The 27,379-nt window shown below is 32.5% G+C and overlaps 2 protein-coding genes across 4 annotated transcripts in view; both read left to right on the top strand.

Moving 5' to 3' along the window:
- LOC114268873 (uncharacterized) overlaps positions 1-27,379 on the top strand; it is a 152,350-nt gene that overhangs the window by 46,374 nt on the left and 78,597 nt on the right. The window lies entirely within an intron of this gene.
- Positions 1,724-26,742, top strand: LOC114279673 (WAT1-related protein At3g28050). 3 transcript variants are annotated; one of them, XM_082892774.1, is made up of 7 exons: positions 1,724-2,020; positions 2,279-2,343; positions 2,708-2,821; positions 25,498-25,729; positions 25,820-25,978; positions 26,164-26,258; positions 26,372-26,742. In XM_082892774.1, the coding sequence occupies exons 1-7, from the start codon at positions 1,847-1,849 to the stop codon at positions 26,523-26,525; spliced, it is 993 nt and encodes a 330-aa protein (XP_082748900.1). In that variant the 5' UTR covers positions 1,724-1,846; the 3' UTR covers positions 26,526-26,742. The 3 variants fall into 3 exon arrangements, with proteins under 3 accessions (XP_082748900.1, XP_082748899.1, XP_082748901.1); XM_082892773.1 differs by having other exon boundaries at positions 26,107-26,258; XM_082892775.1 differs by lacking the exon at positions 2,279-2,343 and having other exon boundaries at positions 1,724-2,019; positions 26,107-26,258.

The following is a 27,379-nucleotide window of genomic DNA, read 5'->3' as shown; positions in this document are numbered from 1 at the left end:
AACAAAATTATTACATTATGCAAATTACAATTAAACATTCTCGTCAATGAAGGATATACCAAATTGTATACTTTTGGTGCAGTCCAATATTTTGTTTATTTTTAGATATTATTTTCAAAAAATAACAAGACACTTTTTAGTAAAAAATTAAACAAAATTATTACATTCCATGAATTACAAGGAAACATTTTCATCAATAACTAAATTTTGTCAACATGATTACATTCCACAAATTATAACTCAATTTTTTTTCGATGAAGGACGGATTATTTATGAGTATTTTTGGGGAAAAATATATGAGAGCGAAGTCCCATATTAGATTTCCTATTTATATATTTGTTTCGAAAAACAGAGTTTTATATAGAGTTTGGTTAGGTTTGGTCATGTTTTTTTTTTTTTGATCTGTCACAAAAGAGTTCTGCAAAATTTTTGGTTGTCAATTTTGAGAACACTATAAACCAAAGATTAACAAAATTAATTATTGTATTTCGTTTAAATTTTGTGGATTAAAAATGTGCTATATTAAAAAATTTCAGTGAAAATAAAATAACACATACGAGTATATATATATATATATATATATATATATCTATATATGTATATCCTGAAAAGTGATTAAAAACCAAACTCAACTCCTTTTTGTTAGATTTCATAAACTATAACATAATATTTTCGTCAATTAGATTATAACACTTTTTTTTATTAACGACAATATTTTAGAAATAATGAATTGCTATCGTTCAATATGTACATATATTTTTACATAAATTTTTGAAAAAATAGAAATTTTTGAAGAGAGTTTGATTATAATTTGTCCATAATTTTGGAATGAAAATTTGAAAAGAGTTTAGAAATATTTACAATTTGTAATCAAGTTGTGCAAATAATTTAATTATGAAATTTGAAAATATTTTTAAAAAAATGTTAACAACATTATTTCATAAATTACATCACATTTTCGTCAATCAACTTGTAAATTTTTTTTTTTATTTATGAGTATTTTTTCCGAATTACAGGTCAAGTCCAATTTTTACATTTTATTTTTATATATTGTTATGTATTTTTCAGTTAACTCCAATTGGTGAGTCGACTGCAATTTGTCAACAACCCCATCTGCCGCATTACTTCATCTGACACCAGGTTAGGTTGAGAGGGCAAATATGTCAATTTACTCACTTTTTATTATATATATTATGTTTTTTTACATCTTTTTAAAAAATATTAATTTTTTTTCTTAAATATACTAAATTTTTTACATTATATTTTAATTAAAAAATTAAAGAATTATTAAAATAATATATTCTTAAAGGAGATCTAAGTATAACTCAGGATGCTTATGTAATTTACCCTAGTTTGTTTTGAGTTCTTTTGGCAATTGGATTTGGCTTTTTAGTTTTTTTTTTAACGTGTGACTAAAAGTCTCATTTAAAAAGAATTTTGTTTTTATTTTTTTGACTTTTTATAAGAAAAATAATGTAATAATTATGAGTTGAATATGATATTTTATTTTATTAAATTAAAAAATCTATACGATGTTTTAAAAAGTTGATAAAAAATTGACTTTTTAACTTTTTTGATGGATTTTTTGACGACTTTCTCGTGGCTTTTTTTAGAAGAACTTAATAAAAGGTAAAAAAAAACTGACTTTCTGCTTAGTTTCCAAATTACTCCTTTATCTTTTTTATGATTAAAATAGTCTCAAACCCAATCAACCCAACCCAACCCAACCCTTCTTTCAAACGAAGCATTTGTTGTCCAGTATCAGAAAAGGTGTAGTCTTGGTTCCTTCTGTTCTCTGGAAGTCAAGAAGGTGTCTTCTTCACTTGTTTTAGAGAGAGAGAAAGAGATGTGGGCCGCGGGGATGATAGCAGTGATGGTGGGAATAGAGTGTATGGAAGCAGGCTCAAACACTTTAAGCAAAGCAGCCATGACAAATGGAATGAGTGACTGTGTATTTGTTTTCTATTCAAACTCCCTTGCTTTGCTCTTCATTCTTCCTTCTACTCTCATCTACCACAGGTCTCTCTCTCTCTCTCTCTCTCTCATGTTCATCACTTCGAGCAAGGATCCTCTAGAGTTTTTTCTTCCTAAAGTTTCTTAAAGTGGTGCATTGTGTGGTTGAGATTTAATGATAAGTCACATCAATTTTTTAGCATTAAATCTCAACCACACAATACACCACTTTAAAAAAAAAACACTCTAGAGAATCCTTGGTGCATCACTTCTATCTCCTCAATAATCCCCCCCCCCCCTCTTTTTTGATTGATTAATTTGCGGGAAAAGACCATGCCCAAAACTTACTTTCTTGATTGTTTGTAGAATCTTCATCCTAGGCCTCCTCAGGTGTGAAATTGCCCCCATCTAAATTTGGTTTTCTTTGGAGTAAAGTATTTTAGTAATTTCACACTTATAATCTGTAATTCTAATTATATTTATAATTTATGTAATTGAGAGGCACAACTATCTGTATATATGGTTACTAATGCAACTCATTTTGATCATAGTAAAGGTATATTATGTAATTGAGGAAAGTGACTATCCCTGTATCTGATTTATAACTCAACTTGATCTTAATAAAATTACTCTAATAACGACTATAAATCTTGTATTATTTTATGTATTAGTGATTTGTTGTTAATTATGAGTTTTTTTATTTATTTATTTATTAATTTTTGGGTGTGTGTGTGTGTGTGTGTGGGGGAATCAGTTGTACTTTGCAGATTTTAATTTATATTGGAATAGGGTATAGCTCTCCAACCATGGCCTCAGCAATGAATAGCCTCATCCCAGCCTTCACCTTCATACTTGCACTTGTGACCAGGTACTGTTCCTATTCCTGCTTTTTCTTTTTCCTTTTTTCAATCTCACTCATTTTCTCCAATCAATTACCAAACGCCATGTGTCAATTATGGCTTGTCCTTTGTCTTTGTTTGATAGTGCTTGTGCTTTTTTGTGAGGCCTGTTTTTCATGTTCGTATTTCAATAATTTATTATTATTCTAATAGTTTTCAACTATGGTTCCCTTGTTTGAGATGGTGGCAACAACCTGTTAGGCATTATATAGGTCTATTTGTTTGGACGGGTTGGATAAAAGGAATTATAATCTATTGAACGGTTAGTCTTGAGATATATTGAATAAAAGGGAATTATAATCTATCGGATTGTTAGTCCTGTAATACATTGTTCATAGATTATTTGGGTAGATTGAATTTGTATTTTTTGTTTGTTTAGTCATGGGATTGGATGTCTGGATTAGACTATTTTTAGTGAATCCAATATTTGGTTGGATGGACTAGATAAGGATAAATCACTACAAAAAAAATGACTTTTTGCGACGGTAAAATACCGTCGCTAATACTTTTTGCTACGGCAAAATGACTTTTTGCGACGACAAGAGGGGGGTCGCAACTGCAGGGGTTGCAAAAGAGTTTTTGCGACGGTAAATGCCATCGCTAATGTTTTGCGACGGCATTTTTTGTCTTTTTGCGACGGCACCGTGCAGTCGCTAATAACGTTTGAAATTTCTTGACTTTTTTGCGACGGCCCTATTTTACCGTCGCTAAAAATGTTATTTGAGACGGCAAAAAAATACCGTCGCCAATAGTCTTTTTTTTATAAAAAAAACTCTACTTTTTGCGACGGTGTGGTGCCGTCGCAAAAAATATAAAAATATGAAATTTTTTATTTTTTGCGACAGTGTAATGCCGTCGCAAAAAATATTAAAAAATAATAAATTTTTATTTTTTACGACAGTATAACACTACTAAAAAAAATACTTTTTTGCGATAATTATGTTTTACTGTCGCAGATAATTATTTCTTAAAAAAAAATCATATACGAATTTGCTACAACAAAAAAATTAATTACAAGCACCAAACAATTTTTTGTTAATGAAAAATAACAAAATTAACAAATTAATTAAATTTATAATAAACATTATCCATTAACCATCCTTAAATACACTGTACTAAAAAATTCAAGTCTTAAAAAAAAAAAAAAAAGAGCAACATAATCTTCGGCTACCAACACCACCCGCTCGATCATATCAACTATTCCCTCAACAAAATCTGCAAAAACATATATCAAACTCAACCAGGTTCCTTCATACTATAAAATGCTATGTAGTTAAACACAATATAAATTCAGAGAGACAGAGCCATTCTTCAAAGTGTGAAATCCCAACTATTGAAATTCTAAAAATAAAATAACATATGAGTTGAGTTTATTGGGGGCAACTGAAAATAAAAAGTTACTAAATCTTTTGAAACCAAATAGACTCGTCAAAAAAAATGTAATAACATAATTAAATATATATTTTTTAAATTCCTTCATTTTGTATTTAAAAGTAAAATTTATTTTTCCTTTTCCACAATTCTCTCTCAAAAAATTTCCTCTTTGGCTTCGGCTGTGAAATTTGAGAAAAGATCAATTACGCAGAGGATTTACTAATGGCAGTATGAACAGAATTAACAAAAAAAATAAAAGCAAAAACAAGGATCCTGGTGCATTAATAATTAAAAAACAAACTATAAAAGCCGTAAAAATTTATTCCCCTATCATGAAAAGGGGTTAATTGAAAACCTGATGTTTCATTATGGGGAAGAAATACAAAAAATTAAAATAAAAAATTAAAAACTTATCATCATCAGGTAGTAGATAATCTGCTGCCTTTGCCATTTGAGCAGCACATAAAAAATCTGTTATTTCATCAATTGAGGCATCTGGACCTGCAATATTTTACAGGCATTATTAAGAGAAAGATTAAATCTAATGAAATGAGCAACTACAACACACAGGAGGATAGACAAAGTTTAGCAATATCATCCAGCAGAAATAACTGGTTAACAGGACCCAAACGAGTATATACATGACAATCAGTATCACAATTCAGTGGAAGATGGAAATGTAAGATGTCCAGTATATTAATTTAAGTTTGACAGGGTTTCAGAGTATAAGAAAGGTGTGGCTATGTACCAAAAAAACCAATTGCAATCTTCTTTGATTCATTATAATAACATGCTTGTGCAATTTACAAGACACTAGAAACCAAAGAAGCACCGACATGGACAAAAGAATACAAGATATGATATGACATGTGGGGGACACAATATATATATTTTTATCATATGACATATTTGAATATTTCATTCAAAGATAATAAAAGAGTACAACGTAACAATATTTCCTAAAGTCTACAGTAGGAGAGATTGTTATTCTTTTATCATTGAATCCTAAGTTATTTTCTTCAAGCTTGTAATGCGTTTCATGTGTGTCTCCCAAGCATGTAAAGCGTGTCCAAGTCTAAAAGAATTTAAAAAATAATAAGACATGTTTGCATGTATGTTCAACTCACTTCACGAAGTGTCCGACGAGTGTCAATGTCTGACACATGTCCAAAATGAACACGAGAAGTGTCCGTACTTCTTGGCTAGAAACTATAGTAACATAAAGCATCAAAGACCAGTGTAGTGAGAAAAGATATCAAGTAAATAATGTAGTTATCTAGTGTCTCACAATAATAACCCATTCACAATAAAAATAAAAATAAAAAAGGTCAGAATATGCTTTAGGAATCAAATGGAAGGAGACCTAATTCTTTCTCTCAGCAAAGCACACAAAAAGAGAAGAGAACCCAGGAAATTCAGACATCATTCTTTAAAGCAGCTTCAAAAAAAATATGCAGTGTAAATAGCAAGTCCCATGAGGAAATGGAATGCAGATTATGACAACAAAATTTAACAACCAAAACAAAAAGAAACCACAACCAACTATTCACATGTTGACAGATAATGGACAAAACAAAACATACATGGAAAGATACATGTGGCAGAATATAAATCCAAAAACCTGAATGATCTCCAGAACAAACAATATCAAAACCAAAAATAGCATAAAACAAACATATTATCAAATATGCACCACATCTATCCATAGCTATTGACGCCTCTTCCACCATATACCCCATCTTTGCTAGGGATAACAAGGTCTTCTCCTTATCAGACAAAGACTCCGTATTTTCCTGCCAAGAAAAATCAATCAAAAAAACCAAAATCAAACCAGGAAGGACGTGCATCCCAAGGGAATTACAATAGACTCAATTCATTGCTGTTAGTATGAATACTACTTCCCAAAAGCTTAAGAAATCACTCCGATGGCATATCAGATGAAACCTTTTAAGGCTGATAAAGGAAAAGTTACGATTACAAAACAATTACAATCGTAACTACATTTATTTTTCAATTCCATTTAAGGCTGATAAAGCCAAAGAGGAAATCTTGCAACTACATTTATTTTTCAATTCCATCTTCATAATTAGGATTTGCAATTTAACTTGGAACTCAAGATTGAGTATTTGTTTCTCTTTATTCATTAGATTAACTATAGTATTTTAATTTTCTGGTTTCTTGCACATAGCCAAATCATTGAAACTGATGTGCTTGTAGTCCAGAAATCATGTGCATAAAACGGTTCCATAATGCAAGCCCAATTTTATCTACCTATTTCCAAACCCAATTTTAGATCCAACAAAAAATTTTCAACCCAATGAATAAACTATCCCTGTTTTCTGTTATTTTTAAGAAATGCAGTGCTAAAACTTAATCAGCACAAGTCAGCATGCACACCCAACTAATTAAATAGAATCTATCACCAAAGAACATAAAAAAACAGAGTAATATGCAGGCAAAAACACAACAAAAATATAAAGGTTTCACTTCAAAAGGCTATCATACCTCACCTCACCAAGAGGTAGGGTTATGTGTTGGCTCAAGGTAAGATGCATATGTACATAAAAAATATTATAAATTGCAAACTAGTGTTATATTTATCCGATTAGTGAAGTTTGATCACCAAAAAATTAGAAGCTTTGCCTCATTTTTTGCTGCCATAGCTCTTTGGCATCGATCTCAGTCATCGATCTCCATCACCATCTGCAATGCCATGAAGAGAAAGATTCCTATCAGCCTCGACATCTCCAGCATGAAATAGAAAAAAGAAAGAAAGACTTAAGTGGGTTATTGGACAACACTAAAGAGATGATATAAAGCTCCAGATCTATATAAAAAAAGAGATGAAGTAAAAAAAAACAGATCATATATATATATATATATGTAACAGATCAAAAACCCCCCCTATATACACTCACAGATGTATATATATATATGTGTGTGTGTATGAAAACCCCCTATATCCGAAATCCCGACATAGAGAGAGAGAGAGAGAGAGATACCCTTTGAAATCGGCGGTGAGGGAAGATCGCCGGTGAGGGAGGAGTGGCGGTGAGGGGCGGTGAGGAGAGAGAGAGGGAGGCAGCAGCGGCGGTAAGGGAGGAACAGATTAGGGATTTTTGGGTTTGAGAGATTGGGGATTTTTTTGCTTTTGGGGGCGAGGGAGCGGAAAGCTAAAAAAAGAGGAGCGGGAACAAAAAAAATATATATATATATATTTTTTTTTTTTTAAGGGTCAAAAATATATATTTTTTCTAGTTAATGAATTTTTTTTTTTTTTTTTAGTTACGAAGATTGAAAATTTATTTGTTTCATTTTTATTTTAATGAAAAAAAAATATTATTTTTTTTTATTTGGTAGAAGTAGGGGCAATATTTTAATGAAAAAAAGGTGAAAGAGAGATGGTGGTGGTGTTGGTGATAGCGAAAGAAATTAGTGGTGAAGTTGTGGTAGTGGTAGTGTAAATGGAGTGGCAGGGGTGAAAGAGAGGTAATGGTAGTAGTAGTGGCAGTAGTGGTAGTGGTGGTAGTGAAGTGGTGGCAATGGTAGTAGTAGTGGTAGTCGTAGAGGTGAAGTTGGTAAAAGAGATGAGTAGTGAGAGAGAGAGAGAGAGATGAGTGAGAGACAGATAGAGGAGAAAAAGCGAGAGAGAGAGACAGAAACAGAGTGATGAGCGAGAGAGAGACAAAGTGGTCGCTAAAAGTGCATTTTCTTGTAGTGGAGAGCTCAGTAAATAGAGAAGCGATGAGGGAGAGAGTGAGTAATGTGAACACAATGGGGGAGAGAGACAAACAAACAGACAGACACATAGAGAGAAAGAGAGAGAAACAAAAGAGTGAGAGACAAACAAACAGACACAGAGAGAGAAAGAAAGAGAGAAAAGTGATAAGTGAGAGAGAGATAAAGAGAGAAAGAGATATAGAGAGACAAAGAGAGAAAGAGATAGAGAGAGACATATAGAAAAATAGAGAAAAACAAGAGATGAGAGAGACATATAGAAAGAAAGCGAAAAGAGATGAACGAGAGAGAGAATAGAAAAATAGAGAGATAGAGAGAAGAGAGATGAACGAGAGAAACAGAGAGAGAAAAAAGAGATGAGCGAGAGAGACAGAGAGAGAAAAGAGATGAGAGAGACAGAGAGAGAAAAGAGATGAGAGAGATAGAGAGAAGAGAGATGAGCGAGAGAGACATAGAGAGAAGACAAATGAGAGAGATAGAAAGAAGAAAGATGAACGAAAGACACACAGACAGACAGACAAACAGACAGATAGACAAACAGACAGAGAAAGAAGAGTGATGAGTGAAAGAGAGAAAGAGAAGAGTGGTGGTAGTTAAATGGCATTTGCAGTAGTGGTAAATGTGGTAGAGAAGATGGGTGGTGAGAAAGAGAGATGAGTGAGAGACGAATAGAGAAAAAAGATAGAGAGACAGAGAAAGAGACAGAATGATGAGCGAGAAAGAGACAAAGTGGTCGCTAAAAATGTATTTTTTTGTAGTGGATCGATAAATCGAAAGGGAGCTCAATAAATAAAGAAGACAGATAATTCAAAACTCTTTTCAAAACTTAATTCAAATCAATTTTTTAAATATTTTAAAAATATTTTAATTTTGTGAGAGACAGATAAAGAAGAGAGATAGAGAGAGACAGAGACAGAGATAGAGTGATGAGCGAGAGAGAGAGAGAGAGATAGACAAAGTGATTGCTAAAAGTTTATTTTCTTATAGTGGATCGATAAATCGAGAAGGAGCTCGATAAATAGAGAAGATGAGAGTAAGAGAGTGAACAAGGCGAACATAGTGAGGGAGAAATAGACAAATAGACAAGTAAACAGAGAGAGAGTGAGAGGAGAGTGATGAGTGAGAGAGAGACAGGAAGAGAGAGATAGACAGAAAAAGAGATAGAGAGAGAGATAAAGAGATAGAAAAAGAGAGAGAAACAAGAGATAAGCGAGTGATAGACAAAAAGAAAGAGAAATAGAGCGAAAAGAGATGAGCGGGAGAGAGACACAGAAAAAGAGAGAGACAGAAAGAGAAGAGAAATGAGCGAGAGAGATAGAGAGAGATAGAAAGATAAGAGAGAGAGAGAAAAAAGAAATGAGAGAGATAGAGAGAAGAGAGATATGCGAGAGACACAGAGAGAATGAGAGAGAGAAACAGGCAGACATAGAAAGAAGAGTGATAAGTGAAAGAGATAAAGAGAAGAGAGAGAGAGATAGAGACAGAGAGACGGGAAGATGAAAAAATGAATGAAAAGAGAAATGGTATATCAAAAGAGTAAGACGACATTGTTTTTTTTAATTTTTTTTGCGACAGAAAAATACCGTTGAATTTATTCAAACCATTTTGTGACTGTATATATATGAAGCTATCTCAAAACCACAATCACTATGCTAGGTTAGAGTTTTCCAAAAACTTTTTTGAGAAAATTAAACTTTCTTGTTTTCCGTGTTATAGTGTTTTTACTGAATTTTGAAATATTTTAAGTATTTTTAAAAATTTTTAGACACACCTAACATAAATACACCTAAAAATTAAAAAAAATTGTAAAAAAAATCTTTTAAAAATTCACTAAATACCAAAAATACAATAATTCAATACATTTTTTTGTATTTTTATGTATTTATTAATTTTTAAAAAAAAAATTTCATAATTTTTTTTATTTTGTAGATACATCTAAGTAAGGTACATCTAAAAAAAATATTTAAAATTTTAAGAATATTCACTAAAAAAAAAAAACACGAAAGTCACTTTTTGCGACGGCAGAAAATGCCGTCTCAAAAAAGCAGAGTATTTGCGACGGCACCATTTACCGTCTCAAAAAAACAAAGCATTTGCGACGGCACTATTTGCCGTCTCAAAAAATGAGAGTATTTGTGACGGTATTTAGTGCCGTCGCAAATGCTCTGCTTTTTTTAGACGGCAAATGATGCCGTCGCAAATACTCTGCTTTTTTGAGACGGCATTTTCTGCCGTCGCAAAAAGTGACTTTTTGAGATGGCAAGTGTGCCGTCGCAAATAGTTCCGTCTCATATACCCAGTTTTCTTGTAGTGAATGTTCAAAAGACTATTTTACCTTTGTAATTTATAATTTTTATTTAATATATAATTTTAAATTTGTAATCTATAATTTATAATTTAACAACACTAAAAAAAATTTAATTTATAAGATCATAATTTTTAATTTATTATTGTCAATTAAATTAAATTTATAATTTATATTTTTAATTTAATATATAATTTTATATTAACAACACTAAAAAAATAATTTTATTTAATATATAAATTTAATTTTTTAACAACACTAAAAAAATTTAATTTATAAGGCCATAATTTTTAATTTATTATTTTTAATTAAATTTAATTTATAATTTATACTTTATATTTTTAATTTAATATATAATTTTAAATTAACAACACTAAAAAAATAATTTTATTTAATATATAAATTTAATTTTTTAACAACACTAAAAAAATTATAAGGCCATAATTTATAATTTATTATTTTTAATTAAATTAAATTTATAATTTATATTTTTTATTTAATATATAATTTTAAATTAACAACATTAAAAAAATAATTTATAAATGTTTAAAAGATTATTTTATTCTTTTCTAATTGTTTATTAAGTAATATCATGCGGGTAAAATAGACATTTTATATGTTAGTCTCATGAGATACTAATCCCATGAAAATAATCTCACCTCCTCCCTTAGGATATAATAATCCCTCATATGAGGGATTTATAGTGTAAAGGAACAATTAATCCGGAGTAAAAAAATTGAACCAAACAATGAACTATTAATCCGAATAGACTACCAATCCCATAGAATAATCTCTCAAAACAAACACAGTCTAATTAAAATGACTTCATCATTCATTTAATTATGACGATAAATGATAATTCTATTTTTAATATATATTTTTCATAACTTTTGTTTTAGTGAATTAAATGTAAGACTGAACTTCCTTTAAAAACAAAAATATATAAGATTAAACATTTTGATAAAATAATTATTTTATTTTGATTTATTTTAATGAACTAAACATAACATTAACATAATAATCATGCATGGTTGCTTTTGTGCTAATGCTAAATAGGAGATCTTCCATTTAAATTTCTCTTGTTTGAATGATTCACACTTTTATGGCGTGTCTGATTGGGTGAATTAGAGTATGGAATTGGGATTATTAATTCGTGGGCCCAATTATCCCATGTTTGTTTTAACATTTTGATTTAGGATTATTAATCTAATGGATAATTAATCCAACAAATTTGTAGGATTATTAGTAATGGGGGTAGTGGTGAAATTATTAATCCAATTGATATTAATCCAATTAGATAATAAATACCACACTAATTTAATAAGATTATTTATACTTCACTATTAATCTTATGAATCAAACATGAGCTTATTGTATTAAGTTAAGGAGATTCATCGTGTAGTAGAGATGTTTTAGCATAAAAACACAATACAACTAGCATAATGGTGACTCCTATCGTTTAAAATTGGATTCTCTCTCTCTAATCTATTATTTGGAAAGTAGATTATAGGGAACTATAGTAGATTGGACACACTTGGAATTTAGGCCCATTAGTCCATCATGGGTTCAATTCTAACAATCTTTCATTTTGTTGGTCATTGTATGAGATTATTTTAAAAAAAATGAAGTTAGATAGGTTTGATATCATTTTTGTCCTAAAATAATAGGTAGCATATTTTTAAAAAAACAAGTGATAAATTTATAATTTTAAAGAAAATGTGATTAAATCACATGTTTACTATTATCTAATCAATTAAAAAAATTCTTATTCTTAAATTATATATACATAACAAAATATAAAATTGGAAGAGATTATTAGAGTTTATAGCTAGAGACAAATTTTCCACCTACCACCTGTTTTTATCTTTTGTTCTTAAATGATGCCGGAAGAATCATGGCATCTTTAAAGGTGGTTCCCACATCCACCAAACAGCCAAGGTGAACAATTACTAATTGCAGGTGGCGGTGGATCCCAATCCATCTTTATAACAATACAATTTAAATAATGGGCAAATTACGCAAATAGTTTTTATAGTTTGGATCTTGTGTCATTTTAATCTTTGGTTTTTTAATTATGACACATTTGATTCTGAATTTTGAATCTAATCCAAATAAGGACAATCGAATATATAATTAAATTTTTCAAAGGTAAAATTGTCAATTTGATAAAATATAAACTAATTTGATAAAAATAAATGTCAAACAAAAAATTATTTCTACCTACTAAAAATAAAATTATGGAAAATTAATAAATCTTTTAGACATTTATTTATTTTTTTACCAAATTAATTTTTATTATGTATTTCAATGATGATCATGTAAAATTAATTTTAAAAAATTAATCATGTAATTTTTATTAATTTTACATAATTTTATCATTGGTGAATAAAAATAATTTTAAAAAAATTAAAAATATTTTTTTGACATTTATTTTTGTCAAATTAGTTTATATTTTATCAAATTGATGGTTTTACTCTTGAAAAGTCTAATGATATTTTTAATTGTCTTTATTTGGAACAAGATTCAAAATTCATGGTTAAATGTGTCATAATTGAAAAGTTGTGGACCAAAATGACACAAGTCCCAAACTATAAGGTCTATCAGTGTAATTAACCCTTGAATAATTTTAGTTCAAGTAATGTTAGAAATTTAAAAGTTTTGTTAAATTTTTTGTTAAATATTTTATATAGATGTGAGATTTATATCATGTAGGTACTATAATCATGTGAGATATTTAGTAAAAATTTTAATAATTTTTTTAAAATTTCTAACATTTTTATTTTGGTTGCATAGTCATAAGGTACTTTGATTTTGATGAATTGCTTGACCTCCTTTCTTATCTCATGGTACAATCATCTTCCTGCGGAGTCCCTTTCATCTTTGGTCCACAGAGACAAAATATAAGACTGATGCCAACAATTTATAACAATAGAAATGACTCACTAAGCGGGATCATTAACTAAAAATAATTTTATTTTAATAAAACGCAAGTATCTTCTGTCTTTCCTGTGTCTTGGGGTGAATTTATCATACACTTAAAACAGTTATATATATATATATATATATTTTGAATTTTTTTCTTTAATATTTTTTTTTTCGAAATTATGTTATTATTATTATTATTATTATTTTAAACTTTTCAGGTCTATTTGTATAAAAAAATCTAAAAAGTTTAAAAAAAGAAAGAAAGAAAATCTAAAAAATCCAAAAAAAGTTTTTAAAAAAAAGGGCACCCAAAAATGCTAACTATTCTTGGTTTTTTTTTCTTTTTTCTTTTTTTCCAGGTACTTTTTTTTTTTAAAAAAAATTAACGTTATTGGTCCATCTAGTTACAAATGTGCTGGAGACCCCCCAGTCTCCAAGCACCCCCACCACCCCCACACACACGTTGGGGTTGGTCATTAGATCCAAAAAAAAGAAAAAGAAAAAGAAAATGGACCAATCACACCCCACTAGGAGCCTAGGGTCACCCCTAGAAGGGGTCTGAGGCTTTTTCCGTCTAGTTAAATAGAATCCAAAAGTATATACTAAAAAAAAAAGTCACTAACTATGAAAAAACCCAACAAAACCACTTTGCACAAAATATATTTGAATTAATTATCTAAAAGCCTTATTTACTAATGTTATGATAGTTCGGATCCTATTTAAAATTTTTGAACTAATAAATCCTATATAGTAAAATTAAAAATATTATCAATTTTTGAAATGAAGAACATTATCAATTTTCCACCTACTGCCTGTTTTTATCTTTTGTTCTTAAACGATGCCGGAAGAATCATAGCATCTTTAAAGGTGGTTCCCACCATTCACCAAACAGCCAAGGTGAACAATACTAATTGGAGGTAGCGGTGGATCCCAATCCATCTTTATAACAATATAATTTGAACAATTTTAGTTGGAGTAATGTTATAAATTTTAAAAGTTTTATTAAAATATTTATTAAATTTCTTATATAGATTTGAAATTTATATCTTGTGAGAATTATACTCATGTGAGATATTTAGGCCTTGTTTGGTAAGTACTCATTTTAGTCAAAAAGTCAAAAAGTTATTAAAAAAATAAAAAAGTTAACAATCCATACCAAAAAGTCAAAGACTCTACTTTTTGTATATCTTTTCGTAAAAAGTCAAAAAGTCATCCCAAACATACTAATTTTTTTTACATAACATTTTAGTTAAAAAATCAAAAAAATTACTAAAAAAATCTATTTCCAAACGAGACCTAATAAAAATTTTAATAAAATTTTTAAAATTTCTAACATTTTTATTTTGGTTGCATAGTCATAACGTAATTTGATTTTGATGAATTGCTCGACCTACTTTCTTCTCTCATGTACAATCATCTTCTGGCTGAGTTCCTTTCCTCTTTGGGCCACAGAGACAAGATATAAGTAGCAATGATACATCCCTCTAATTTTAAAATTTTAATTAAAATCTAATAATGTGATAGTAAATATAAAAAATAAAAAATAACAGACGCAAGACGAAAACATCACATCACAGTGAAACCCACTTTAATTAGAGCTCATTTATTAGAGCTGACATTCATTTTTGAAACATAAGACTGATGCCAACAATTTATAACAATAGAAATGACTCACTAAGCCGGGATCATTAATTAAAAATAATTTTATTTTAATAAAACGCAAGTATCTTCTGTCTTTCCTGTGTCTTGGGGTGAATTTAGCATACACTTAAAAAAGTTACATTTTTTTTTTTTTGAATTTTTTTTCCTTCATATTTTTTTTTTTCGAAATTATGTTATTATTATTATTATTATTTTAAACTTTTCAGGTCTATTTGTATAAACAAATCTAAAAAGTTTAAAAAAAGAAAGAAAGAAAATCTAAAAAATCCAAAAAAAAGTCCCCAAAAAAAAAAAAGGGCACCCAAAAATGCTAACTATTTTTGGTTTTTTTTTTCTTTTTTCTTTTTTTCCAGTTACTTTTTTCAAAAAAAAAAAAAAATTAACTTTTTTGGTCCGTCTAGTTAAATAGAATCCAAAAGTATAAACTAAAAAAAAAAAAAACACTAAATATGAAAAAAGCCAACAAAACCACTTTGCACAAAATATATTTGAATTAATTACCTAAAAGTCTTATTTACAAATGTTATAGTAGTTTAGGTCCTATTTAAGATTTTTTGAACTAATAAATCCTATTTAGTAAAGCTGATAATATTATCAGTTTTTCTCAATTTTTAAAACAAAGAACATTATTAATTTTGCATAGTACTGTTCCACATAATTATTTTACTAACTGATGAAAAAAAAAGAGCGCATGAGATTAAACCTTTTTGTCCTTCAACTAATTGGTTTGATTTAACTATCTAATAAAATCGAAAATATTATCAGTTTTTTTCTAATTTTAAAACTGAAAACATCATCAATTTTTTTATTTTTAAAGTTTTTTCCCCTACTTTTACACATCAATATTCTATTATCATGCTCTATTATAAATACAAAATTTTCAGTTTTGCACAAAATTTTAATATAATTTTTTCAATTTTTTCAAAAAAAAAAAAAAAAATCAACTTGTTTGGTTTGGTTTTCAAAAAATATTTTTCAGAAAATTCATTTATTTTTTATTTTCCACATTTTTTTTCAATTTTTTTTTATTTTCAATCAACTTTTTTTTTTAATTTTTAGACACACATAACGTAAATACACTTAAAAAGTATAATATTTATAAAATAATCTTTAAAAAATTCACTAAATATCAAAAATATAAATAAAAAAATACAAAAATTTAGTACGTTTTTCATATTTAAGTAAGTTGCATCTAAAAAAAATAAAAAATTTGTTTAAAAATTTAAAAATATTAACTAAAAAAAAACCCCAAAAAACAAAAAACATAAATTTTAGAAAACTGAAATCCAGCACTTTGATTAAATTTTTTTTTTTTGCACATAATTTTTTTGTTTTAATTTTTCAATTTAAAAATTGATATTTTGAAGTTGAATAAAGCTCGGTAGCTCAAAAGTTTTAGGCTCGAGTGGCCCGAAACTCAGTCAAAATGAGTCAAATATATTTCTGTCAATATTTTTTCTCTCCTCTCTATTTTACTTTCTACCTCTATCCTCCCAAGTCAAAACCCATTGCTGCTGCTCTCATCCTCTCAGCAGAATGCTCTATGATTATCATTTTTGGTTTGTTTCCTAGTCAAAAAATGAATCATGCTTGGAACTTGGAAGATGCTAAGCCCATTAATTAACCATAAACTTAGACCATGAGTTAGTCTTAGTCTAAACTCAAAGAAGTTAGCCCCCCAACAATTAAGAACTAGGAAATTTCAGGTATTTGAATCCTTTTTGTAAATACAGCAATCGATACAAGCACAGTCCAACTAAAAAAAAAATGAGAAAATCAAACAGAAAAAACCCTTCCTTTTGTTCTTCACCGAAATCTCTACAACAGAAGAAGATGATTAAAAAAGCAGAGTATAAAATAACTTCTGTATACTATTATTATCAGACTCAAATGAAAGCTTTACAATTTGAAGGAAACCAAAAAACAGAGATCTCATAAACAATCTCTGAGAACTCAAAACAAAAATAAAAGAATCAATTTCAATCCCCCTGAAATAATAGTTTGAGAGAGTGAGAGAGGATCGAGAGAGAGAAAGAGAGAGACACTAAATTGTTTCTGTAATTGTATATATTTACAAAGAGATGTACACTCTTTATAGAGAGAATAAGACAACATAGGATGCCAATTGAGGCACCGAAAGCATAAAGCAAGGGGGGACACTAATTATTAAAGTTAAACACTAACATATAATAATATACTAACAATACTAACATATAATAATATACTAACATCCCCCCGCAAACTCAAGGAGGGAAAGCATCAACCAAGTTGAGTTTGGAAACAAGATCATTGAAGCGGCCAGAAGGATAAGCCTTAGTGAAGATATCAGCGGGTTGATCGACTGAAGTAATAGGGAGAAGATGAACAGTACCACAGGTAACATGCTGGCGAATGAAATGACAATCAATCTCAATATGTTTGGTGCGATCATGAAAAACATCATTGTGAGCAATCTGAATGGCACTTTGATTGTCACAATAGAGAGGGGTAGGACCAGAAGAAGAAACACCCATATCAGCAAGGAGCCAGGAAAGCAAGAGAAGTTCCTGAGTAGTATCAGCAAGAGCTCAGTATTCAGCTTCGGTGCTAGAGCGGGCAGTGAGGGATTGTTTTTTGCTACGCCAAGCAAGAAGAGAATCCCCTAAGAAGAAGCAGAAACCCGTGGTAGAGCGTCGATCCGTAGGATTCCCAGCCCAATCAACATCGGAAAAGGCACGCAGTTCAAGAGAGGAAGAAGCAGAGAAGTGAAGGCCATGGAACAGAGTGCCTTTGAGGTAAAGAAGGATGCGGAGTAGAGTAGTATAGTGGGGAGTGCGGGGAGCCGACATGTACTGACTGACAATGTGAACAGCATAGGCAATGTCAGGACGAGTTACTGTGAGATAGACAAGACTGCCGACGAGCTGGCGATAAAGAGTAGCATCAGAGAGAAGAGTCCCATCGAGAGGAGTGAGACGAATCTGAGGATCAACTGGAGTAGAGGTAGTTTTGCAATTAGTAAGACCAGTACGAGCCAGAAGATCGGATGCATATTTGGCCTGGGACAAATAGGAACCAGTAGAATCATGAGAGACTTCAAGGCCTAAGAAGTAGTTAAGAGTACCAAGGTCCTTCATCTCAAACTGTCGGTGGAGAAATTGTTTGAGGTGGAGAATACCAGCTTCATCATTACCAGTGATAATCATATCATCCACATACAGAAGAAGAAGAGTGGTACCATGAGAAGTAGTCCGTATAAAAAGAGCAGAGTCATAGGAGCTAGAGGTAAACCCGAAGTCATGAATGGTAGAATTGAACGTAGCAAACCAAGCACGAGGCGCTTGCTTGAGGCCATAGAGAGCACGCTGTAGTTTGCAAACCTGATGAGGTGGAAAAGTGGACCCAGGTGGAGGTTGCATGTAGACCTCCTCAAGAAGATGACCATTGAGAAAAGCATTTTTGACATCCATCTGAAAGAGCCCCCAGTGGCGAGCAGCAGCAACAGCAAGTAAACTGCGAACAGAGGTAAGCCGAGCAACAGGAGAGAATGTCTCCTCATAATCAATACCATATTCCTGGTTGAAACCCTTGGCAACAAGACAAGCTTTGTAGCGTTCAATAGAGCCATCAGAATGTGTTTTGATTTTGTAAACCCATTTGTAGCCAATCGCAGTCTTGCCAGGAGGAAGATCAACAAGATCCCAAGTATGAGCTTTGTCCAAGGCCTGGAGTTCATCAGTCATAGCTTGCTGCCAAAGAGGATTAGTACAAGCCTCACGATAGGAGGTAGGTTCATAAGTAGAGAAGGCAACAGATCCAACAATATAATCACGAAGATGGATAGGAGGTTGAGTTACCCGGCGGGGTCGACCCGTAGGAGGATCGGTGGGAGGAAGAACCGGTGGAGAAGGAGGTGTGGCAATAAGAGGTAGACCTTCAGGGAGAGCAGGCTGGACGGGATCAGAAGTGAGCAAGGGCGTCTCGATGAAGGAGGAACCTATATCAAAATCAGCAGAGAAAAGATCTATGGAAGGATTAGTAACAGTACAGTAGTGGAAAGTGCGGGTAAGTGAAAGGAGGATAGCGAGGAAAACATTTGGTGCTCCTAGAAAACGACATGGCGGGAGATATGAAGACGTTTAGAGAGAGGATCCCAACAGCGAAAGCCTTTATGTTCAATTCCATACCCAAGAAAGCAACAAAGACGAGAACGAGGTTCAAGCTTGGTGTGTTCATGGGATTAAAGTAGAACAAAGCAAGTAGAGCCAAAAACCCGGAGATTGGTGTAAGGAGGGGGAGTGCCATGCAGACGTTCAAAGGGAGTTTGATTATGGATGATAGGGGTAGGAGCACAGTTGATAGTGTAAACAGCAGTGAGGGCAGCTTCCCCCTAAAAGTTTTCAGGACAGGAAGAAGAGAGAAGGAGAGCGCAAGTAGTGTCAAGAATATGCCTATGTTTCCGTTCAGCGCGGCCATTTTGTTGGGATGTGCCAGCATAAGAATGATGAGGCAGTGTACCATGATGCTGAAGAAATGAAAGGAAATCTGAATCCCGATATTCCATAGCATTGTCAGAGTGAAAAATTTTGATGGCTTTGGAGAATTGGGTGTGGACCATTTGGGCAAATCTATAATAAATGTGTTTAAGTTCAAACCTATTTTTCATGAGAAAAAGCCAAGTAAATCGGGAAAAATCATCAATAAAAACAACAAAATAGCGGGATCCCCCCATAGTAGTAGTAGGGGAGGGTCCCCAAATATCCGAATGTATAAGATCAAAAGGTGCAAGGGAAACAGAAGTACTTTTATTAAATGATAAAGCAGGTTGTTTGGCAAGTTGACAGGGTATACAATCGAAATGATCGGGAATTACATGACCCAACTGTCCACTAGAAACCAAAGACTTTAAGCGATTAACAGAAATATGCCCTAAGCGACAATGCCAAAGATGAAAGGGAGATAATGAGGAAGTAGATGTAGGAGCAGCGATCTGAGGAGAGGCAGGAACATGAAGGTGAATGAGTTCATAGAGACGTCCACGCTTACGGTCGATCCCAATAGTCTGCCCTGTCTGAGGGTCCTGTACCAAACAATCAGTAGCAGAAAATGTGACAGTTAGACCAAGTTCACATAATTGACCAATGGAAATAAGGTTTAAGGTGAGAGCAGGGATATGATAAACTTGAGGTATAGATAAAGACGAGGTGGAAATAGTACCAACATGACGGACAGACATGAGGGAACCATCAGCAGTATGAATTGAGAGAAAATGAGGAGATGAGGAGAAGGAAGAAAAGATAGTAGAACTGGAGGTCATATGATTACAACAGGCAGAGTCAAAATACCAAGAAGAGTTACCTGGGATTACAGACAAAGCAGTAGAAGGAGGTGTACCAGAAGGGGAGAGAAGTTGTTTGAGCATGGCCTCTACATCTGTCGGACAAAAGCGAGGGGTAGACGGAGCAGGTGACTCAGAGAACCCCACAGAGGCAGAAGCATCAGTGTGATGAGACTGATTCCCGGAAGTAGCAGCAGCAGTGTAATGAGACTGATTCCCGGAAACAGCAGTAGCAGTGTGATGAGACTGATTCCCGGAATGATGAAAGCTTCCCCGGGAAGAGCCACCGCGAGAGGAGTGGCTATTGGAGGATGATCGGGATGGATGGCGAAAATAATCCTGTTGCAGATGACCAGGACCAAGTTTGTTGCAGTAGCGGCAGGATCTGACGGGGCAATTAACCAGGGGATGGGTTGAAGGAAGGCCTCGATTCTGACAATAGAGGCAAGCAGTGGTCCGCTGGGTAAATGATGGCCGGTACGGAGGAGTGACAAGAACAGACTCCACATGATGAGTTTGAAGTGTACCGAGACGAGTCTCCTCTGATAGCAACTCAGAAATTGCTTGTTCAAGAGTGGGCAATAGATGGCGATGAAACAGAGAGGCACGTACGGGCTCAAAAAAGGAAGTAAGAGCCATGAGAAAGTGCACCAACCTTTGCTGGTTGCGATAGATAGTAAATAAAACAGCATCTTCGTGGTTATGCCAAGTTGGTTCTGAAAGAGCAAGCTGATCCCAAACAGAGTACATTTGAGAAAGGAAGTCATTAATGGACTAAGTGGATTCTTGGCGCATGCGGCGAAGTTGGTTCTGAAGTTGATATTGATGGGCAAGACCAGTAGGCTGGTATCGTTCTTTCAAAAAATCCCAGATGTCTTTTGTAGGAGTAGTTACAGAGTCAAGTTGAAAGCGACCAAACTGAAGACTGATAGAGGTAACAGAGGTATTACGAAACCAGGTAATGATTTGGTAATTCTTACTGTCCCATTCCTCAAGTCGGTCTTCATATGTAGCAGTAAGAGCAGTAGTTTCATTAGTGGCACTGTCTTTCACCGGTTTAGTCACATCCCCGGTGACAATTCGCCAGAGTTTCTTGCCTTTGAGGAATGAGGACATGGCTTGGGCCCACAGAACATAGTTTGAACCATTCAAAATAACGGAAAAGGGATGAGAGGCATCATGACGATCCATAATACTAGTTGAGTAGGGTTAAAACAATAGGAATAGACCTGTAGGAGCAAAATTGGGTAAAACAGAGTGTACCAGTGAGTCCGGAAGGTTGAAAATAGCAAGGAAAGGTATGCTGGACAGAGATGATGTCAGCAATGATGTTAGCGGCGCACGTTAGCAGAGTGCAGGGAGGAGCACGTTAGCAGGAAGGCGGCGGTGCACGGTAGCGGACAGGCGCAGGCGCGGCGCACGGTAGTTGTTTTGGCGCACGCGGGTGCACACTAGTGAAGCGATGCACGAGAGACGTACAGTAGCAGGCGTGGCGTACGGGAGAGGCAGGGCTGACGTCAGCCGCGGACGTGTGGGCGCGTGGCGGAAGTGAGCAACAACAGATGGCGCGTGCGGGCGCGTGTGAGAGTGGTGGCGGAAGTGGTGACGCGCAGAGGACAAAGACGGCGCGTGTGGGAGCGTGGAAGGTTTTCTGAGAATGGGCTTGGTGCCGTTGGAATCGTGAGGAAATTCCGAGCGGTTTTATGTAGTGCCACTGTGTACGGGACTAAACACCAAAATCGAAAATTGCCAGAAATGTAACATTGGGCTCTGATACCATGAAATAATAGTTTGAGAGAGTGAGAGAGGATAGAGAGAGAGAGAGAGACACTAAATTGTTTCTGTAATTGTATATATTTACAAAGAGATGTACACTCTCTTTATAGAGAGGAGAAGACAACATAGGATGCCAATTGAGGCACCGAAAGCATAAAGCAAGGGGGGACACTAATTATTAAAGCTAAACACTAACATATAATAATATACTAACAATACTAACATATAATAATATACTAACACCCTCCCCCCCAAAAAAAAGTACAAAGTCATTGAAGAAGCTTTAGCCAATGACAATCCCTCAATCCTCTATACTCGCATAGCTCTTCCTCCCCATCAGTCCACCATTCCTCTTCTTCCCCAAATTCGCATCCTTCTAGGTAAGAAGTACAAAGTCATTGAAGAAACTTTAGTTTTTGTTGGGGATGTACACGATGCAAGTCGTTTTGTTTCACCTGATAATCTTTATGGTTCCTATTCACAACCATTTGGATCCAGATCAGTGCTCAGCGGGGACACACAAATCTGTTACCCGCTCCTCTCACTGTTCCGCTACAAAGCTTTATCCCTGTTCTTATAGGTTACGAAGGAGACGGTGCTCCTCTCTCTCTATTCTCTGTTTTTTTCTTTTTCTCTTTTCAAATGAAATGTGTGGATGTGGAAGTTGAGTTTAGCACACGCACACAGCAGATAAAAAATAAAATTCGAGCCACTCGAGCCACATAGTTTCGAGCTATGTAGCGGAGCCGTTTGGAGTTTTAAAAATCAAAACAAATATCAAATCATCATGTTCCTTTATAGATAATCATAAATGGTGAATAATCATTGTTTGAAGGGCAATTCTAACTATTAAAAATTTAATGAGACTTAAAAATTTTAATTAAGAGAGTATAAATTCATAAATTAAATTTTATATTTAAATGTCCCTATATATTTTTATTTACAGTGCAATTACTTTAAGAGAAATGTTTGAGGGCTACAATTTTGTGGCTACAATGGCTCAAAACTACTAAAACGACGTCGTTTTAGGTGCAAAACATGTCAAAACGACGTCGTTTTGACAATTTTGAGCTATTGTGATCACAAAAATTGTAACTCCCAAGCATTGTTGTTACTTTAAAACTGCTTCACTGAAATACTGCTTCCCAATACAACTTATATATATTTCAAATCTTCTCAGAAATTAATCAGTATTGTGTTCGAAAAAGTTGTAGTTGACTTTTTTTTATCCAGTCCCCAAATGCCCACTGAATTTAAATTTACTCCAAACGCTTTATTTTTTAATAATTTTGTAGACTACTTTTCAGGCCACCCAATTTTTTCCAAAACCAAAATGAAGGAGCCAAAATTTAGGCATCCAAATTTTGGGACACCGAGTGAACCCCTGTAATCTTTGAAGCTTCGACGGCTTCAACTACCGAGTGAACAATTTTCTTAATTTTTTTTTAATAAGTCCTATATTCTCTTAAAGTTTTTATTAATAGTCCTATTAGCACGTAAATCATCATTTTAACACATTGCTCGGCCCTATTTATTGTTAGAAGTGTCAAAAGTGAGATCAAACTTTATACATTAAGTATTTATTAATTTAGAGTGAAAGTGTATTACAATGAAGATGTTAAAAGTGTTTTAAAATGTGTCCCCCCAGGCCTTTGTTAAACCACTGGCCACAATTAATATTGCGGATAGCATCTAACACCATTGGCATTTACTTTAAAAGATACACCGGAGAGAAAAAGGTTATATTTTCCGTTAAACTAATTTAACAACTAACACACCGTTTACATATTCCATTAAAGATGCTCTAACATTTGATATGGCTATAAATAATATAGCAACTTGGGTAAAACAAAGAATTCAATGCAATTGCTATTGGAGCTGCTAAAATTTGATATTGTTATATCTTGTGCCAAATTTAGTAAGGTTTGGATGATTTGGCAAAAGTCTTCTCTCTTGATGAGCTAATAAATGTATTTGTATTTGGTTTTTGTGAAAAAAAAAAAGAAATAGCATTTCTTCTATACAGTGGTGGAGCCACAATGGGTCCAAGGGATTACGTGCCCCCCTTAGGTTTTGAAATAATAATTTTTTTTTTTTTTGTAAACATAAAGAAAATATTTTAAATAAAAAAAATTATAAAATATTATTTGGAGTGAAATATCAATGACATTTTTAAAATTATGAGAATAATAATGGTTGTTTTTTTATTAAAAATAAAGATATTGCGATTAATCATATTATTATTTATGAAAATTTCAATACAATGATGATGTATATCATCATTGACATACAATTATAATTAATCTTAATGAAGATATGGAATTTATTGAATAGTTAGTTACATTTAACATTTGGGGTTGATCCTCTATGTGTTTTTTTACTATTGGTTTGTGATACCATATGTCAATGATAACGTGATATTACTATTATATTGATTTTTCACTGAAATTTTGATATATATATATATATATATTTCTTGAATTAATCGTAAAAATTTATGTTAAATATTTTTGTAAAAATTTTCAATGTTATAGTTAATAAGTGCCCCTCTGATTTAATTTCTTGGCTCCGCTACTACTCCTATATATTGAAGTGTGATTGTCATATTTTGGCATATTGGGTGGTGTTTTGGGAAGTTGGTAAAAAATTGACTTTTTAGTTTTTTGACTTTTTTAGTGGCTCTTTTGGCAAAAAGATGAGTTGTTTTGGGTAAAAAAAACTGGCTAAAAAAATTGACTTTTTTTATCTAAAAAAGTTGAAAAGCCAAAAAATTGGCTTTTTACTGATGTTCCCAAAAGTTGGCTTAAAATTTGACTTTAGGGTGACATATGGGCAATTTCAACATTCGAGATTTTCTTGGCAACAATGTTAGGTACACATAAATCATTGAGTGTCATACATTCATTTTACATGTAAACCCTACAACACTTGAGTTAAATCTGAACCACACAAATTCTGTGCACATACCTTTTTTGGTTCTCTTAAGCATTGCTTATGAGTTAGGACTTCATTATATTGGTGTATTATTCAGTTAGGAATCACTCATGAATTATTATGCATTCATGTATCATGGTAATCTCTTTAGCGGATGCATGAGATTAATGTAGTTAGTTTTGTGTTTAATGACAATCTTTAGGAAGAATTTCCCTTTTGTTTTTGATCAATGTAAACAAAGTACGTAATCTTCTTTTGTCTCTCTTTTTTTTATTTTTTATTTAATGTGAAGAAAAAAGAAAAATGCACATAATTCTCGTTTGATAGAACTTTATTGTCAATATTGAACGCATATAGTTTAGCTCTCTGAATAAATCTTGTGTTTGCCACTGGTAGAGGACCCGCCTTGGTGCAATTGGATGCTTGATGGAATTAGTACTAGTTAAAACCTATCAATTAATAAAATTATTAATTAACATACATAGCTACCTAGTTTTCCTTGCCTCCACATTGTGATTAACCCCAACAACATAGAATCTAGCTTTGTGAACTTCAACTAGAAAGAATTTAAATGTTCATCTAATTCACGTTGAATCAAATGGGTATTTTTTCAGGATGGAAAAGCTGGACTTAAAAGTTCAGAGCAGTCAGGCCAAGTCCATTGGCACCATTTTGTCAATCACAGGAGCATACATTGTAGTTTTTTACCAAGGGCCACCAATCTTGTTCTCTCGACCTCTACCTAACCTTCATTCGTTCTCTGTGTCACTGCAATCTAATTGGATCGTTGGAGGCTTTCTCCTTGCAACATCCAGCTTCTTGATTTCATTACTATATATTGTGCAGGTAGAGCTTGTCAAAAGTCTTTATAACTCTTATTACAATGTAAAAATAAAAAATAAAAAATAAAAAAAATTAATCATTCCGTGTCATCAGACGTGGATCATCAAAGACTACCCTGCAGAGATGGTCGTAACGCTTTTTGGATGTATCTTTGTGACAATCCTATCAGCCATAGTTGCTTTGATTGTAGAAAGGGATCCAAATGCTTGGACACTAAAACCCGATGTGGAGTTGATAACTATTGTCTACTCGGTAAGAATAACAATCAACCTGTTTTGTCAAAGGTGGTGTCTAAATATTAGCATATATTTATATATATATATATATATTTTGGGGGGGTAAAAACTAACAATTTGCTATAATTGTGAATTAACATCTAGGCAGTTTTTATGGTTTCAATTCGGAGTGTGATTTATGCATGGGTTTGTCGCATAAAGGGCCCTGTCTTTGTTTCGACGTTTAGACCACTGGGGATGGCCTTTGCAGTTTTCATGGGGGTTACTTTTCTGAAAGATACTCTCCATATTGGAAGGTCAGTTTTTTTTTTTTTTTTTTAAATAAATAAAAATGACAAAAGAAGAAGAGAAAATTAGATAAGTTTGGGAAAAAATGAAAAACATGGTTTATTTTTTATGCTATGTGTAGTGTAATTGGAGCAGTGACAATTGCTCTTGGCCTCTATGCTGTGATGTGGGGAAAAGCCAATGAAGTTCAGATCATTGAAGAAAATGTCATCTCTAGGGTTGATTCATCGTCGGATAAAGTCCCCCTCTTGCAAAACAAAAGCATGGAGGTATAAAATAATTGTACGTACGGGTGTTTTGGGAAATTAGCTTTTAGTCACTTTTTTGAGTTTGTAACAAAAGTTAAAAGTTGACTTTTTTGTATTTTTTTTTTTCATTTGGGAAGTTGGTTTTCAGCCACTAATAAAATTACAATTCTACTCCTCATGGGTTAAAATATACTACATGAGTGAAGTTGTAAATATTTTAAATTGAATGGGGGTAGTTTGGTCATTTTATTGTGATTTGACATCATAAACAAATATTAATCAAAAAAGTCAAAAATAACTTTTTATTAATTTCTCAAATCATTTGTCTAAAAAAGTCAAAAAGTTGATTAAAAGTAAAAAAAAAATTAATTTTTACCATCTTTTCGAAATAGACTATAATATACTATTATTACTTGTTCCTAATTTACTTCCATCAGACCTTCATCGAGTGAGGATCGTACATAAGGTACTTACTCATTTTCTGTGATTGTATTAGTGTACACCATTATTTTTAAAAAAATTTAAGACACAAAAAAAAATTTCTTATAATTTAAGCTATAATGATGGGATATAATATATATCAATTTTTGATTTGTTGCATAATCAATTGTGGAGCTTATCTCGCCACATCATTTTGAATAAATTTAGAAATCTAATTTATGAGTTTCTAACACTGTTCATTATTATATATATATATATATATATATGTGTACATATGATATATTTTTGACATAAGACTCAAATTGTAGTATTGTTTTATTTGTCTCTCCTTCCTTGTCCCCTTCTAATTCTTTTTGATTCACTGTCTCCAAATTTAGCAATGTTGGGGGAAAAAAAAATCTAAAACATAGGTTTGTTTGTTTGTTTGGACGGAAAATATT

The sequence above is a fragment of the Camellia sinensis genome, chromosome 10 (genome assembly GCF_055761805.1).
Source record: "Camellia sinensis isolate YWXY chromosome 10, ASM5576180v1, whole genome shotgun sequence".
NCBI lineage: Eukaryota > Viridiplantae > Streptophyta > Magnoliopsida > Ericales > Theaceae > Camellia > Camellia sinensis.
The sequence above is the reverse complement of the archived record's forward strand: the minus strand, read 5'-3'. Positions and strand labels throughout refer to the sequence as shown.